The sequence below is a fragment of the Sesamum indicum genome, linkage group LG4 (genome assembly GCF_026168435.1).
Source record: "Sesamum indicum cultivar Baizhima isolate 11 linkage group LG4, ASM2616843v1, whole genome shotgun sequence".
NCBI classification, from domain to species: domain Eukaryota; kingdom Viridiplantae; phylum Streptophyta; class Magnoliopsida; order Lamiales; family Pedaliaceae; genus Sesamum; species Sesamum indicum.
This window is the reverse complement of record NC_142660.1, coordinates 1,319,513-1,335,862: the sequence shown is the minus strand read 5'-3', so window position 1 is coordinate 1,335,862 and position 16,350 is coordinate 1,319,513. Positions and strand designations below refer to the sequence as shown.

General features: G+C 30.6%; 2 protein-coding genes and 1 non-coding gene across 3 annotated transcripts; 2 read left to right on the top strand and 1 right to left on the bottom strand.

Annotated features, from left to right (window-relative positions):
* Positions 1-137: 137 nt before the first annotated feature.
* On the bottom strand, positions 138-209 carry TRNAT-UGU (transfer RNA threonine (anticodon UGU)). Its single transcript has one exon. It is a non-coding gene; the product is annotated as a tRNA-Thr (tRNA).
* Positions 210-4,549: 4,340 nt separating this feature from the next.
* LOC105159852 (alpha carbonic anhydrase 4) lies at positions 4,550-7,610 on the top strand. The gene is made up of 7 exons (XM_011077056.3): positions 4,550-4,748; positions 5,193-5,410; positions 5,481-5,587; positions 6,585-6,687; positions 6,783-6,941; positions 7,178-7,231; positions 7,307-7,610. The coding sequence occupies exons 1-7, from the start codon at positions 4,652-4,654 to the stop codon at positions 7,388-7,390; spliced, it is 822 nt and encodes a 273-aa protein (XP_011075358.1). The 5' UTR covers positions 4,550-4,651; the 3' UTR covers positions 7,391-7,610.
* Positions 7,611-11,221: 3,611 nt separating this feature from the next.
* On the top strand, positions 11,222-16,012 carry LOC105160044 (alpha carbonic anhydrase 7-like). Its single transcript, XM_088879623.1, has 7 exons — positions 11,222-11,434; positions 13,894-14,148; positions 14,383-14,489; positions 15,207-15,309; positions 15,403-15,561; positions 15,800-15,853; positions 15,929-16,012. The coding sequence occupies exons 1-7, from the start codon at positions 11,222-11,224 to the stop codon at positions 16,010-16,012; spliced, it is 975 nt and encodes a 324-aa protein (XP_088735749.1).
* Positions 16,013-16,350: the final 338 nt, after the last annotated feature.

The following is a 16,350-nucleotide window of genomic DNA, read 5'->3' as shown; positions in this document are numbered from 1 at the left end:
AATTACAATATTTGGTCCAGTCTCATAGATATCTATTTAAATTTGTAAGTTACATGTTGACTAAATAATGCATTCAAATTTTCAATATTAGTATAAAATTATTAGATTTTATATACCATGCATAAATAAAAGGAAAATGCCCCCATGCAGGATCGAACTACAGACCTTCAGTTTACAAGACTGACGCTCTACCACTGAGCTATAGGGGCTTGTTTGACTGCTAATTTGTAGTAATAATTCCAATAATTATAACGACCACCCCGAAAATTTGAAGTATTTACTAATACCCCCTCATTGTTTGAAAAATTATAAATACCTCCTGATATTTGATAAAATTATATAATCTTTAAATGGAGGTATGAAATTATTGAAATTGCCCTTACTGTATTTTTTTTTATTTTTTAAAAAAATTTAAAAAACTTATAAAATAATTGAACGGGATGAATGAAATTTTTTAAAAATTATAAAAAATTATCCACTTAATTAATAAAAAATATTCTTTTAAAAAATAAATAAACTTATAATTTTTAATCACAACGGTGTTTTGGTCGATTCGCCATAAAAAATTGGATAAAAACCTAACAAATTGAGCTAATTGTTAGACGGTCGTTAAAATCAAGGGGATATTTATAATTTTTCAAACAATGGGAGGTATTCATAATTATGCTACATGAGGGGAGGTAGTTGTAATTTACCCTATTTTTAAATTAATTGTATCTCTGACTAGTAATAGTTTCCTAACAAGAAATACAAATGTGTTTTGGGTTAAATGCAATTCATTTACGTCTATAATATGTGAAATGAGCAAATAAATTTCGGTGAAAAAGAATTAACAAAATTATCCTCCTGTATTTTGAAAAATAAAACAAATTACCTGTATCAATGGTTTACATAGGGGGTAATTTGCTTTATTTTTAAAAACACAGGGGATAATTTGCTATTTTATTGTTTATAGGGAGTTTTTTGTTCACTTATCATATTACAGGGAGTAGATTGCATTTTTTCCAATGATTTTACATGGTCTAATTTTAGATTTATAGTGCGTTTCGCTGAGATTATTTAAAATATCTTATAAGTTCCTGCATTTTATAAGATTTATAATATGCTAAAATATTATTTTAAAAATAAAATTTTGATATGTTTGGATACAATAAGATTAAAAACTTTATAAGTTGTGAGTAAAGGTAATTTTCCATTTAATATCATAGATTAAAATTGAAGTAATTTGCTACTTTCTTTATATAATATATATATATATATATATATATAAGTTGGATTTTTTTTTAATTTTTTCTCAAACGAACGTATAAGCTCATATATACTCTAAAAAACTTACCAAATAATTTTCAATATTGTATAATATACTTTTGAAATCCTATAAATTCATCCAAACACACTCTTAGGTTCGAGTATCGGGGGAAGGGGTGGTGCAAAAAGCAAAAACACGATGAGATATTCCCTATTATTCCAGAACTAATAATAGTTTTTAATTACAAGAAATGTAGTAATAACTTGGGATATTTTTTATGTACGTATATGCATACTTGTGTATGGTTTTATAATATATCAATTACATATATATACATGCATACTGGATAATGAAAATAAATTGTGTAAATTATATCTGGCGTTGTGCATTTTCAATTATGTTTATATATATATATATATATATGTGAAATCGACTTATATTTACACGTCTATGTGTGCGTGCGTCATGCATAAATTCTTTTTGTGTCAGAGCATTTTCACAAATCTATGGAAAGACGACTCTACAATTCACAAACATAAATAATAAAGTAATATTATTATCTAACAAGTTAACACACACACATATATATTCTAATAAGGAATGAAATCTTAAAACTTTACACTTTGTGATTTAAATTGAGTTAATTACATTTTATTACTCGAATTATAGCCGTTTTTATGTTTTGACATCTAATATTTTATTTTTGTCAACTTACCATTTCAACTTTTACAAAATTTTGCATTTTGCCATTTTTGATTGTTTTTTAATCAAGTTTTTTGTCCAAAAAACATCACATGCTAGTGCACATGTGATATTTAATTAAGGGTTATGTGATGTGATATTTTTCACATATACATAACATGTGATGTTTTTCGAATAGAAAAATCAACAAAAGAACGGTCATATACGGCAAACTGTAAATTTCAAAAAGTTGAGATGGTAATTTAACACAAAAAAAAGACTTTCTAAAACAAAGTGTAAAAACATGCATAGTTCGAATAATAAAATATAATTTAATACAAATAATAATATCAAAACTTTTAAATAATATGTATGAACATCTTATTTACTTTAAGATGGTTGAAAAGTTACGGGGCACAAATTAATATTAAATGGAGGAACAAATGTTCTTTTTGCTATAGTAAAAAGTCAATGTATAATTTTTTCCCCCTAGCTACATATATAGTCATATGTCATCTATCTCTGTTCAAATACTTCTTAGAAAACAATCACAAGTATTTAAAATTAATATTTATGATATGTAGAAGATATATAATATACGTTCGTAAACGAAGCACACTTAATGTATATGCATAATTTGAGTTTTTACTATATTTATCTAATTGAATAATTAATCAGCATTGATAAAATAAGTTAACTTTAAATACGTACTAATAAAAAACTATAGATAGATTTAATTACTAAAAAAAAGATCATTATTTATTATAAAAAAAAGTAAATTAAGGGCATTTTAGAAAATTTATATTTTGCCTCGACTTAATAAATAATATAGAAAGATATCAAGAATTTGTGCTTCAGTACGTACACATGCATGTACGTATAGCAAATTTTCAACTTATTTCTTCCTTAGATAATTAATTACTAGGTATAAGTCTTACAACTAGACATTGTTGTCCATATTATCTTGTATTTGGAAATTAGAATACACATCTTTTTATTACACTAGTAGTTGATGCACACAGTCCTCACGACCATATAAGGAAGAAGTATAGTATGAGATTAATAAAAAAAATTGTAAAAAGATATAAACGTACTATAAGATGAGGAAAAAGAAAGAGGTTTGCGAGAATTAATAAATATAGGGTAAGGTGCGAGACAAAAAAGAAAAAGAAAAAAAAATTATAATTGTGAATTTATTAAAAATATAAAAATTTGTGAGTAAGAAAAAAATTATGGAGAAGGTGAGAGGAAAACATAGAGTAGTGGGTTGAGAGAAAGAAAAAAAAAATTATGGAATTATTAAAAATATTGAAATTACTATTATGACCAATCTTTTTAACAAAACAAATGAACTAAAGGGTAAATGTAGGTATTCAAAAGTTTGTACGATAAAAGAATTTTCTTTTATAATATAAAAAAATGGATATATATCGACAGATGATTAATGTCCGTTCGGCTAGAAGGTGAGCTAATGTCCGCGGCTGCCACTAATGTACCCCCCATTTGACTTTAATTAACTATGCATTAAATAAATCCTTTTGTCGCATTATACAATTTCTTAAAATAATAATAAAAAAAAAGTTAAGCACAATAGTAAGTTCAATTAATTTTAGTAATCACACAATTGCAATTTATTTAATTTTCTCAACCCACTACTTTCCGTTTCTTTTTCATAACTTATGCTTTTTCACTCTCAACATTCTCCTTATAAATAAATAAATACAAAATAGAATCGAAATAGTTTCCACCATCATGAATAATCTGGGTAGCTATCTTCTTCCCAAATATATTGCAAATAATTTTAGTATTATGCTCGTATGCGAGTTTTGATTAATAATACCGATATATAGAAACAAATCGAATCTTTTGTATTATTCAGTTCGCGCAAATCAGAATAGTAATATTTTATCGTACAAAAACAGTGGAACCATTGTGAGAAGAAGAATATTAAACTGAACAATTTGATAATCAGATCGCAAAAACAATATTAAGGAAGTACCATCAGTAATTCTGCAAGAGACCCTAAAGAAGATATCGGATTCCAACCAAAAAGAAAAAAATAACATAAGGAACCACAAAATAAAAATAAAAAATAAAAAAAAATCAACTGCTTAAAAAAAAACTTTTTCAATAATTTCTAAAAAGCCACAATCCACAACAGATTATCAAACACTCGCATACTAATCTCAATAATCAAACTAGTTAACTATTCAGCAGGAAAAACACTTTTAAAAAATTAGAAACCGCAACAATCAGAACAGAGATAATTTCAAGAGAAACTAATGGAAAGGGTAAGTACAATTAATGCACAATCACCGAAAAATAAAAAAAAAAGTGAAATTAACACCTATAGTAATCCGATATTAAAATTAAAGCAAACTATGTGTGTCATAAGAAACAGGTAAAATCAATTTGTGACAATGTTTTCGCCTCTGTTCGCTGGCAATATAAATCAATGATCGTTCATATGCATTCTCGGCTACGTCTACTGCTTTTAATGCTTATTGTTAGTATATGAAGCAATATTAAAAGGGTAAATAAGTAAAACATTCTCACAATGTCTTCTTGAGCTATATATATGTACATGCATGTTAGCATTAAGTTGATCATTCAAGACATAAATTTTTCTCCCTCCTTAACGAGTTGGCTATTTGCATATATCCAACTTATATTAATAGCTAGCACGGGACAGTCTTCAGTTCAAGAACAAGGATAGGGATTATGGGCGACAAGAACAATAGCTCGACTCTGGTTTTGTTTGGTTATTTTGTTTTAACATTGCTTTTCATCACTGTGAATGCTAATGATCTTGAAACAGGTATTATACTTGTCGATGTTTCTTAGCATAACGAAACTCCTCGCTCGTTTTCAACTTATTGTGAATTTGTTTTGCTTTCTTTTTTGGTTTTTGTTGAGTAGGAGAGTATCTGCAAACCAAAAGTTATGTGTCGATATTTTTTTTGTTATATGAACTTTTTTTTAGAATATTTGCAAGTTGAGGTTCTGCCTTCATTGAAAAAGTAAATGATCCGTCACACGGCAAAATAATTATTTTGCAAAGTGTTACGAGAAATAAATCACATAACTTATTAATTTTAAAAAATAATATCATTGAAAACATTTAGTATCATAATGAATGTTGAAAAATGCTAAAGTTTCTCAAGTATTATAATGAAATAAAATCATAATAATAATGCAATAGAGTATAAGTAAAAGATTTATAAGTTCGAGTTTACAATGTATTGCTTCTTTTTGTTCACAGAAGATGAAACTTCATTCTCATATGTTGTGGGCGCTACGGACGGACCTCAGAACTGGGGCAATCTTAACCCGAATTGGACACTTTGTGGAACTGGAAAAAGTCAGTCACCAATTAATATCCTTGACTATAAAGTAAAGCTTAACCGTACACTTGGTGATCTGAATATAAATTATCGGCCAGCTGAAGCTCTAATCAGAAACGCAGGGTATGAAATTGAGGTAATTAATCTGCCTTATTGTTATAGACCCTTTTACTTTTCATTTCATTTTAATCTTCTTTTTCCCCTAGGTCAAATGGACAGGAGATGCCGGAGGAGTCATAATAAATGGTGATGAGTTTAAATTGCAGGAAGTCCATTGGCATACTCCTGCCGAACATACTGTGAATGGAATTAGGTAATACAGTCGTTTCTAAATATTTATGGAGTGTATTTGTTTTACGTATTGCATTAAGCTCGATTATAGTTGAGGGGGGGGGATGGTTTCATAAGTATTAAGTGCGGCATAAATTTAGTTATGTGGGATGAAATTATATTATATACTATTGGTGCACTAGACAATAATGAACCAATCACACATGAAGCATAATAAAACTCAAAGGATATATGTATTTTATTAATAAAAAAAATGCAAAGAACCCTTTGTGATATTGCAAATGAGTAACTTATTCCCTTATGAAAAAAAAATTAACAATTTATCCTCTTATGTTTTTTAAAATACAACAATTAGACAAGGAGGTAAATTGCTTCATTCTAAAAAACACAGAGGGTAAATTGCTATTTTTTAAATAGGAGGATAATTTACTAATTTATAATATTATAGGGATAAATTGCATTAAACTCTTTTATTAATTATAGAACATAATAGTCATCTTATACCAGTTTCGTTCCGTAAAATTTGTGTAGAGTATATAGAAATTGGTAGATGATTTCAAAGTAAAACATATACCTATAAGAGTACCATATGTTTTTACATCTTATAGATAACTGTTTAGGATAACATTTTGGTCCTATATTTTTTTCGTATTCCGCAATTTCAAGGACCAAAAATATATTTAATCGTATATTAATTTGTGGAACTTCTATGTGAAGCAACATATATCAAAGTAATAAACTGAACCATTATATATGATTTTTTTTTAATTATGTATAACAATTTTATAGCATTTGATAAAGAAATTTTATCCAAAAAGAGTCTTAATTTGTCTCCATATATATAACTAATACTTTACTATACTCTATCGTACCACGGTATATATATATATATATATATATGCCCTAATTCGTAATTTCATGTAAAAAATGAGTTTTTCACTTCTCTAAATAACTCCATTTATAGAAACAAAAGAACATGACTTCTTGTTGATCAACGCTCACTAAAATTCTTTTGGTAGATTCAATATGGAGTTGCATATTGTTCATGTCAACTCCGGAGGAGATATTGCTGTTGTTGGTATCCTGTATAAGTTAGGACCTGCTGATCCTTTTCTTGCACAAGTGAGCAATTTTGATTTACCACCCTCCCTCAATGCATGTTTTTTGCACTTCGCTTTACGAATGATAGTGTAATAATTTTGTCATATGACTTGCAGTTTTTACCGTATTTGCCGTCGGCTAGTGAAGAAGGATTTCCTCTGGGGATTGTTGATCCATCAAGTGTCAAGATTCCAGGCAGAGAATATTACAGATATAATGGTTCTCTAACGACTCCTCCATGCTCAGAAAACGTTACTTGGACGATATTTAAGAGGGTCAGTTAGTTCTAGTTATTTTGTAGTACTTCTACCAAAATCATCAAATAGTACTAATCCGTTGAGATATATATCGGATTTAAGAGGAAATTAAAAATAAAGACAACGTTTCTCCATGAAAATACATTTACTTTATTTTTTTTCTCTGTGTTTAATTATGGTTATCAATTAGTTTTTTTGAAAAAAATAACAATAACTATTTCTAAATTTTCTTCGTTTCTTATTTTGTTTTGCAGGTGAAGACAGTCTCGATCGAGCAAGTACATGCACTAAAAGATGCTATTGATGATGTAAGCATGTAATTGATTCTTTCTACTGGCAATATTACATCGTCTCACTTACAAAGCTGGTTTACTTGTTTTCAGGAAAACACAGGAAACGCAAGGCCAATTCAACCTCTAAATGGAAGAACTGTATACATCTTTGAACCAAAACCTTATCTTTCGTGATACTAGTTGAAGAAGGAAGAAGATTAAAGAAACATCATAATATTGCTTCATAAAAAACTTATGTGATCTTGTCTGTCCTATATATAATAAAGGCAAAGGCATAACTTGTTCTTCGTACGATGTAGTATGAACCTTTAGATTAGGTATTACTATAAATAAAAGTAAACATGCATTGTAAGTTGGCAACTCGTTTATATATATATATATATATATATATTTACTTAGAAGACGATGAGAATATTATGCGATTAATACGTGTAAATATTTATGGGCTGTAATATAATGATTAATTATTTTCACTTAACTCAAAACGTAATAAAAAGTTTATTATTCTCTTATAACATGGGCTTTATATGCAATAAAATGTAATGATACTTAGATAAATTAAATTTCATAAAACTACTCTTTTAATTTTTTCTTTCAACGTCCAATCGAATTAGGTCGAGAGAATTAGTACTAGCTCTTAAAAGTGATGGTTCAAATTTCAATACTTGCCTATACTAATTAATAATTATGCATTATTTTGTATAGTATTCACAAGTCAACTCAATATGTGAATGAAAATTTGGTTTAGTGTAGTAAGATTGATATTTTAAAACTTGTAATAATTACAATATTTGGTCCAATCTCATAGCTATCTATTTAAATTTGTCTAATAAAATCAATAAGTTACATGTTGACTAAATAATACATTCAAATTTCAAATATTAGTATAAAATTATTAGATTTTACATACCATGTATAAATAAAAAGAAAATGCCCCCATGCAGGAACTACAAACCTTCAATTTATAGGAAAGATATAATTAGGAGCTGGTTGCAAATTTTCGTGAACTATACTCGATTTTTGAAGGTGAATGCATACATATAATAGTAATATTAGATGATGTTTTTAAAATTTATCATAATTATAAATACTTTTATTATTTAAAAAATTATAAATATCTTTCTCATATTAATGGTCACCTAATAAATATTTCCTATAATGGGCCGTCACAAAAAAGCATTTGTAATTTTTTAAACAAGAACATAGTATTTATGATTATGACAAACTTTAAGAAAATCTATGCATTCTATGTTATGTAGTTTTCTTTTTATTTTATTACTTTTTATTAAATGATGAGAAACAATCAATTACACTATTACCTTTTACTATTGAGCACAATAGAGATCTTTATGTATGTCTGTGGATAGAGAAATTGCAAAATTAGTCCTGTAATTCAAGGGAGGTGGCATTATTGGTCCTGTAACTTTAAAATTAGGAATTTTAGTTTTGTAAGTTACAAGCAGCTGGCGATTTTAGTACTCCGCGTGAATCTAGTAGAATCATGGACAATTTTACCCTTTTCCAGTTTTAAAATGAGTCTTTTAGTCTATTTTCAATTGTTTTGCATCTTAAAGCATAATTTTTACACATGCTCGCCTAAAATGGTATCAAAGCCTAGGTTTGTTGAAGAAATATTTGTATATATTACATTTTGATATTATTTATCCACTAATGGATGAGACTCTTCGAGAGAAAATGGAACTGAACTAAAGTTTGAGTTACGATGAAATCAGGGAATATTTCTTGATTCTGAAATACAAAGAAGGGAATTTCTCATGGAAATTCTTGACAAATATTACAGCGGTCCCAAGAGAATTGAGCCAAAACTTCTCATGCCATAAGAAGAACAAGAATGACTGAAGAATTTTGAAGTTCGACAGATACTACCAGGAAACGCGGTGAAGCGTTTACACTCCACTGAAGTCCATAGTAGAATCCCTGCCAAGAGAAGCGGAACGGGTAAATTCCTGCATAATTACAATTTTAAAAATTATGATTAAAGAAACTGATTGGAAATAACTCGAGTCAAATACATTAAGATCTTCCAAGTTCTGATGGAGATATAAAAGACAGTTCAAGACTATGGGCATATGTTAATTCATATACCTATGAAAATAGAAACCTTGAGCCAAAAGGTGGATGAGATCCTTAAGATCCTTCCCGATCTACACAAGTATCTTATAAATTTGAAATTTAGAAATTGCAGATCTAAAGAAAAATCATAGGAAGAACCTTGAGAAGGGGAAGACCATAGAGATTCCAAAGCCGAAGTCTAAAGAAGATCTGATCATCTCATCTATCAGATCTATAAAATAATGAAGGTGACGAGAGCAGATCTATAAGAATTGACAAAGTCCTTTTCCCAACTCGGGATTGTGAATTTAGTCAATATCTAAACCAATGAAATTACTTCAGCATTACCATCGCCGGAGGGAAGTACATGCTCTAATGATATACCACAGGGTCATCCAATGAAGGAAAGTGCAGATTTCCACACCAACCCCAACCCAACGTTCGTGGGAACTAGGCTAAAAGAAAATCTAGGAAGAAATCTTAAAAGAGTGCCTGAAAATACACCTTGGGCGAGAACCATACTCCAGCCCTTACATCCATATGACGTTATACTTAACTTGAATACTATCGATTTCTGAAATACCGAGAAATTGATAGATGAATAGGTTGCAACCATCAAGATAACAACAATTGCATTAGAACTCGACAAGAAAAACTTCATAAAACTTGTGGAGTTGAGCTTGGAGAGATCTGTGAAGATCGGATGGGATAATACCCCAAAAGATACCAAAGCCACCATCCTTACTGAAGATTTGAAAGTCACGATAGCAGACCAGCTAGGAAGGCTTATCAAGATATACTTTATCGGAGATGGTTACTTAGCAGGAAGTAGAGTAGAAGGGCTAAAGAATATGCACAAGCACTCTTCAGCCTTGAACTAAGAAGTATTTGCGTTGTAAATGAATATGATCCAGTTATACAAAGTACATGAAGGACAACAAGACTTAGTTGCAAGAAAAATGTCTTTCTTTAAAGGATATTGCCCTTTGGCCCCGTTAAGTACATTGCTAACGTATTAAAAGGGTATTTGTCTACCTCCTTCTTCTAGAATCAGGACAAAACTAATTGCTTAAGGGGTGGCTGACTGAAAAAGATACAGGGTGTCGCCCAGCAAGGGTTTGACCAATAGAGCGATCCATTCTAGGTACTTCTTGAGCTCTTTGAAGGCTTGCTGACAAGTGCTATCCCATTCGAAATTTTTAGCTTTTCTTAACGTATTGAAAAAGGATAGACTTTTCTGAGCAGACTTAGAAATAAATCGAGTGAGGCCGTTATTCTCTCAGTCAACCATTATACCTCATTGACGTTGGTGGGAGCCTCCATATCAAGAATGGTCTTATCTTTAGAGGACTGGCTTTGGTACCATGCTGGGGCACCATGAACCCCAAGAAACGCCCACCACTTACCCCAAATGCACACTTTCAGGGTTGAACTTTAGTCAGTACTTCCTAAGAACTGCGAAGGTTTCCTCCAAGTCTTTGAAATGCTCACTAACCTCCTTCTTACTAGCATATCATCCACATAAATTTCAACATTTCTTCCTATTTGAGAACGAAATATTTTATCAATTAGTCTTTGTTACGTAGCCCCCCCATGTTTTAGACCAAAAGACATGACCACGTAACAAAAAATTCCGTCGGAAGTGATAAAACATACCTTTTTGTGATCTTCAAGTGCTAACATAACTTGGTGATATCCTTGCAATGCATCCATCATACTCAATAACTCGCATCCTAACGTGGAGTCTATCAATTGATCAATCCAGGGCAAGGGATAAAAATCTTTGGATATGCTTTATTAAGATTTCTGAAGTCCACGCGCATCCTCCATTTCCCTCCACGTACCATTCGGGGAAATGTATTTCCCTTGTGTGCCTAGATGCTAACAATCTATTTACTTTGGCTTGGATGATTTTATCTTTTTAGATACGAAATGTCGTTTCTTCTATTTGACAGGCTTAACATTAAGATCTATATTAAGATGATGAGTGATGACACTTGCATCTATCCCTTCCAAGTATTGGGGTATCCCGATGAATATGTTTATATTTCGTTGGAGGCACCGAAGCACATCCTCCCGAATTTTGTCCTCCATCTTCGATCCAATTCGGGTGATCGTTTTGGGATTCCAGGTATAAATTTGATGGTGAGCAATTCTTCCGCGGGTTGTACATTGATAGGGGCACCCCTCTTTACTTCAAGTTCTTCACCAAGTACTAGGTCTTTTCCTCGCTTCTTTGATGTTCTTTTTCCAACATCTCCTCTAAACTCCGTTTTCTTCCCTTCTTGATAGCTTCCCCACAACATTTATGAGATTGCAAAAGATCCGCTTGTATTTTGCCCACTCCACCTGTCACAGAAAACTTAATCTTCATATGATAAGGGGATGGCTTAAAAAGCATTAAAAGTGGGACGCCCCAAGACGGCGTTGTAAGCCGAAAGTATGTCCGCAACTAACAATTATAGCAAACAAGTCCGAAAAGGTATAACTCCCAAGGTTAATGGGAGTGAGATCATGCCCCTAAGATGTAACACCTCTCCTGTGAATCCAAATAATGACGTGTCCACAGCCTCTAGGGGGATGTTCCCCCATTGCATTTTATCATTTGCTTCCCCAAACAGTATATCCACCAAATTATACGAGTCCATGAAGATATTCCCAACTTCGTAATTAACCAACAAGGCGGTGATAACCAAGGCATCATCGTGAGAAGCCTTCGGCCTAGATCATTCTGCTTGTCCGAACCAGATAAGGGGGTTGTCTTCCAAAATCTTTACATCCAACACCTCCTTCACTGTTAATCCATGCGCTTCTCGAACCTGGGATTTTCTAGCACTCTATGAATATCCTCTTATTGGACCTTTGGCGTTCATCTTTATAACACCCTTTCGTCGGGGATCACTGGTCTTAGGCCCTCCACCCGTCGAGGACTTGGGCACTTGGGTCATAGAATGGGCTTTGAATTTGAATTAGGGTCAACGGGGGGCTCGTGGGTCGTTTTCCTCTCTCTTGGGCTTCGCCCCATTTAGGCTACTTGGGCTTCTTAAGGGAGGTGGGTCAGCTGAGCCCTCTCAGTAAGGTTGGGTTGGATCACTATGAGCCTAAACCCATAATCCTTCATCCTGTGTGGTTTGGGTTGTTGTTTTAATCCACAACTTAGGTTATCCTTCAGTACTATTTATTTCTTTTTATTTTCTTGCAATTGAGATGATACATATAAAACTATTTAATTATGTAACAAATGCATGAATAAATAAAATAATTAATAATTTGAAATCCTTCAACAAAATTACTTTCACATAATTAAAATTTTTAAATATAATTTAAATTATAGTTAAATTAATCTGTACATATTCTATGACAATAATTAACATATTTAATTTTTTTATATTTTTATATTGTTTATATAGTTGTATTAAATTAGCATTTTGATTTTTGAAATATAAAAAATCTAATATTTCTTACCTTTTTTTAATTTAATCTCCTACTAATTATAATCATATTCCAGTATCCTTTAAATTTCAATTTTGACCAACTGCTATTTTATAATTTTTATTTTTTATTATTTAAAATTATGGTAATTGGTTGCTTCATATCTATGGAGAATATTAAAGATTATTTGCCTTAATTTTCAAATTCCACCTATATGATTTTTCAAAGTTTCAGTATTTAATTTTCAAAATTTATGCATTGTTAAATGGTAAATATCAATGCTTAATAAAGAAAAAATATGATGTATTTTCTAACAAAAACATAAGATATTTTAATCTTTTCATATTTTTTAAATTTTAAATTTGATAAATCTTTATTAATGTCTTTTCAGTATGTTAGGTGTATGTTTTATTTATACACAAATATATGTTTATATATATAAACATATAGACAAGATATGAATAAAAGAGCTATTTGCATATATCCAATTTATTAATAGCTAGCACGGTATCGTCTTCACCTCAAGAACAAGGATTGGGATTATGGGCGTCAAGAACAATAGCTCGACTCTCGTTTGGTTCAGTTGTTTTTTCTTAACATTGCCTTTCATCACTGTGAATGCCAATGATCTTGAAACAGGTAATGACTTTTGTTGCTATATGAATTCATTATAAGAAATATAACATTTATTAGGCATGGTTAATAGTAAATAGACGTAGCATATAGTTATTAGCCACAGCCGTAAAAAGGTTGTTGGTCGTAGTTTTTATCAAGGTGGCTAAAACATTATCACAGCTAAAAAGCCATGATAAATGTTTTTATTATGGCTCTTAATTATAACAAATAATTTTTTTATGGTGAAAAATGAGATTTTTTGCATTAATTTTATTTAATCATGGTTGATAATAGTTACTTACTGTGATTTTTAGCCATAGCCATTAATATTGTAATTAATAGTTTGTTTTTTAGAATATTTGCAAGCTGAGTTTTGCCTCCGTTTAAAAAGTAAATAATTTGACTTCGCAAAGTGTTATGAAAAATAAATCGAAAAAATTATTAATCTAAAAATAGTCTAATAACATTTATTATCACGACGTATATTGAAAAATGCTAAAGTTTCTGAAGTATTATAACCATAAAAAAGAAAACATAATGCAATGGAGTAGTGAAAGATTACATTCGAATTTACATTGTATTGTTTCTTTTTGTTCACAGATGACGAAACTTCCTTCTCCTACATTGTGGGGGCTAAGACCGGACCTGAGAATTGGGGCACTCTTAACCCAAATTGGACACTTTGTGGAACTGGAAAAAGTCAGTCACCAGTTAATATCCTTGAAGTGAAGCTTAACCGTTCACTTGGTGATCTGAATAAAAATTATCAGCCAGCCGAAGCTCTACTCAGAAACACAGAGCATAAAATTGAGGTAATTAAATCGATGATCGATCTACCTTATTGTTATAGACCATTTTACTTTTCATTTCGTTTTAAAATAAATTAATTATAACGTTTGGCTATTCAAACTAAGAATTTCAAAATGAATGTTTACGCTAAATTCTCATTGTAATATTTCCGACCAAACCTTGTTAATATTTTTATAAGTTTTAATTATGTGAAATTTCGACTGAGGATGTTTTATTTTTCCTTTTTTCCCTCCTAGGTCAAATGGACAGGAAATGCGGGAGGTATCATAATAAATGGTGATGAGTTTAAATTGCAGCAAAGCCATTGGCATATTCCTGCAGAACATACTGTGAACGGAGTTAGGTATATATATTGGTTGCTAAATATTATGGAACATATTTGGTTTACGTATTCCATTAATGAAAAATTCTAGTTCGAAATCGATTAGGTCAAATTTGAGTCATATGGCAAGTGTAATATACTTATCATATAATTGGTATATAGTTTAAAAAAAGTGACACTTATTTTATGATTGATTTAATTTTGATTCGAGCAAAAATAAGCATTAACTGCTGCATAAATTTAGTTATATGGGATGAAATTATATTACTTTTGGTGCACTAGACGATAATGAACCAATCACTCAAGAAGCGTAATTATTTAAAACTCAAAGGATATTATGTATTTTATTAATTATAGAACATAATAGTCATTTTATACCAGTTTTGTTCCATAAAATTTGTGTAGACTATATAGAAATTGGTAGATGATTTCAAAGTAAAATGTATAAGGTATATCTATAAGTACCATATGTTTCTTAATAATTCATATATTAGTATTGCATACTTCGTCTATAAACTTTCAAATGTTATACAAATGCATATTTATATTTGATCCCACATCTTTTTAATTTTTGTAATTTTAATTTTTTTGTTCCCGGAGTTCACCATTTTGCTCCGAAAAAATGCATATAATCCTCACATAATATTTTAAAATTAGGTTTTTTTTTCTATTGGTCCACTAACACTTTATTATATACGACTGCTTGTTGATCAATGCTCACTGAAACTCTTTTGGTAGATTTGATATGGAGTTGCATATTGTTCATGCCAACTCGGGAGGAGATATTGCTGTTGTTGGTATTTTGTACAAGTTAGGACAGGCTGATCCTTTCCTTGGACAAGTGAGCAATTTTGATTTACCACTATACCCCCAATGTTTTTGCACTTGGCTTTATGAATGATATATAGTCTAACATTTTCGTCATGGCTTGCAGTTTTTACAATATTTGCCATTGGCTACTCGAGAAGGATATCCTTTGGGGAGTGTTGATCCATCAAGTATCAACATTTCAAGCAGAGAATATTACAGATATAATGGTTCTCTGACAACTCCTCCGTGCTCTGAAAATGTTACTTGGACAATATTTAAGACGGTCAGTTAATTATAGTTGTTCTGGAGTACTTCTACCAAAATCCTCAAATGGTACTAATCCCTTAAGATATATTTCGGATTTAAGAGGAAACTAAAACAAAGAACAACGTCTCTCCATGAAAATACATTTGCTTTATTTATTTCCCCCCGTAGTTAGTTACGGTTATCGATTGTTTTTTTCGAAATTATAGCAGTTTCCATTTCTAAATCCTCTCTTACATTCTTATTTTGTTTTGCAGGTGAAAACAGTCTCGATCGAGCAAATAGATACGCTAAAAGATGTTATTCATGATGTAAGCGTGTAATTGAATGTTTCTACTGGCAATATTACATCGTCTCACTGACAAAGCTGATTTACTTATTTTCAGGAGAATACAGGAAACGCAAGGCCAATTCAACCTCTAAATGGAAGAACTGTATACATCTTTGAACCAGAACCTTATCTTCCGTGATGCTAGTTGAAGAAGGAACAACAAACATCATAATATTGCCTCATACAAAATTTATGCAATCCTGTCTTATGTATGTAATAAACTCAAAGCACAACTTCTTCGTACCATGTAATATGAACCTTTAAATTAGGCATTACTATAAATAAAAGTAAACATACGTTGCAAGTTTGCAACTAATTAATATATATGTAATTGTTCATTTTATAAGTTACAAATAATTACTTGTTCATGTGAGTAATGTATTTCTACATACATGAACACAAATTCTTTGGATGCTATCAAAAATAAATATACAAATATCGTACACGATCAAAACTACATTGAAAATTGTATGGTAG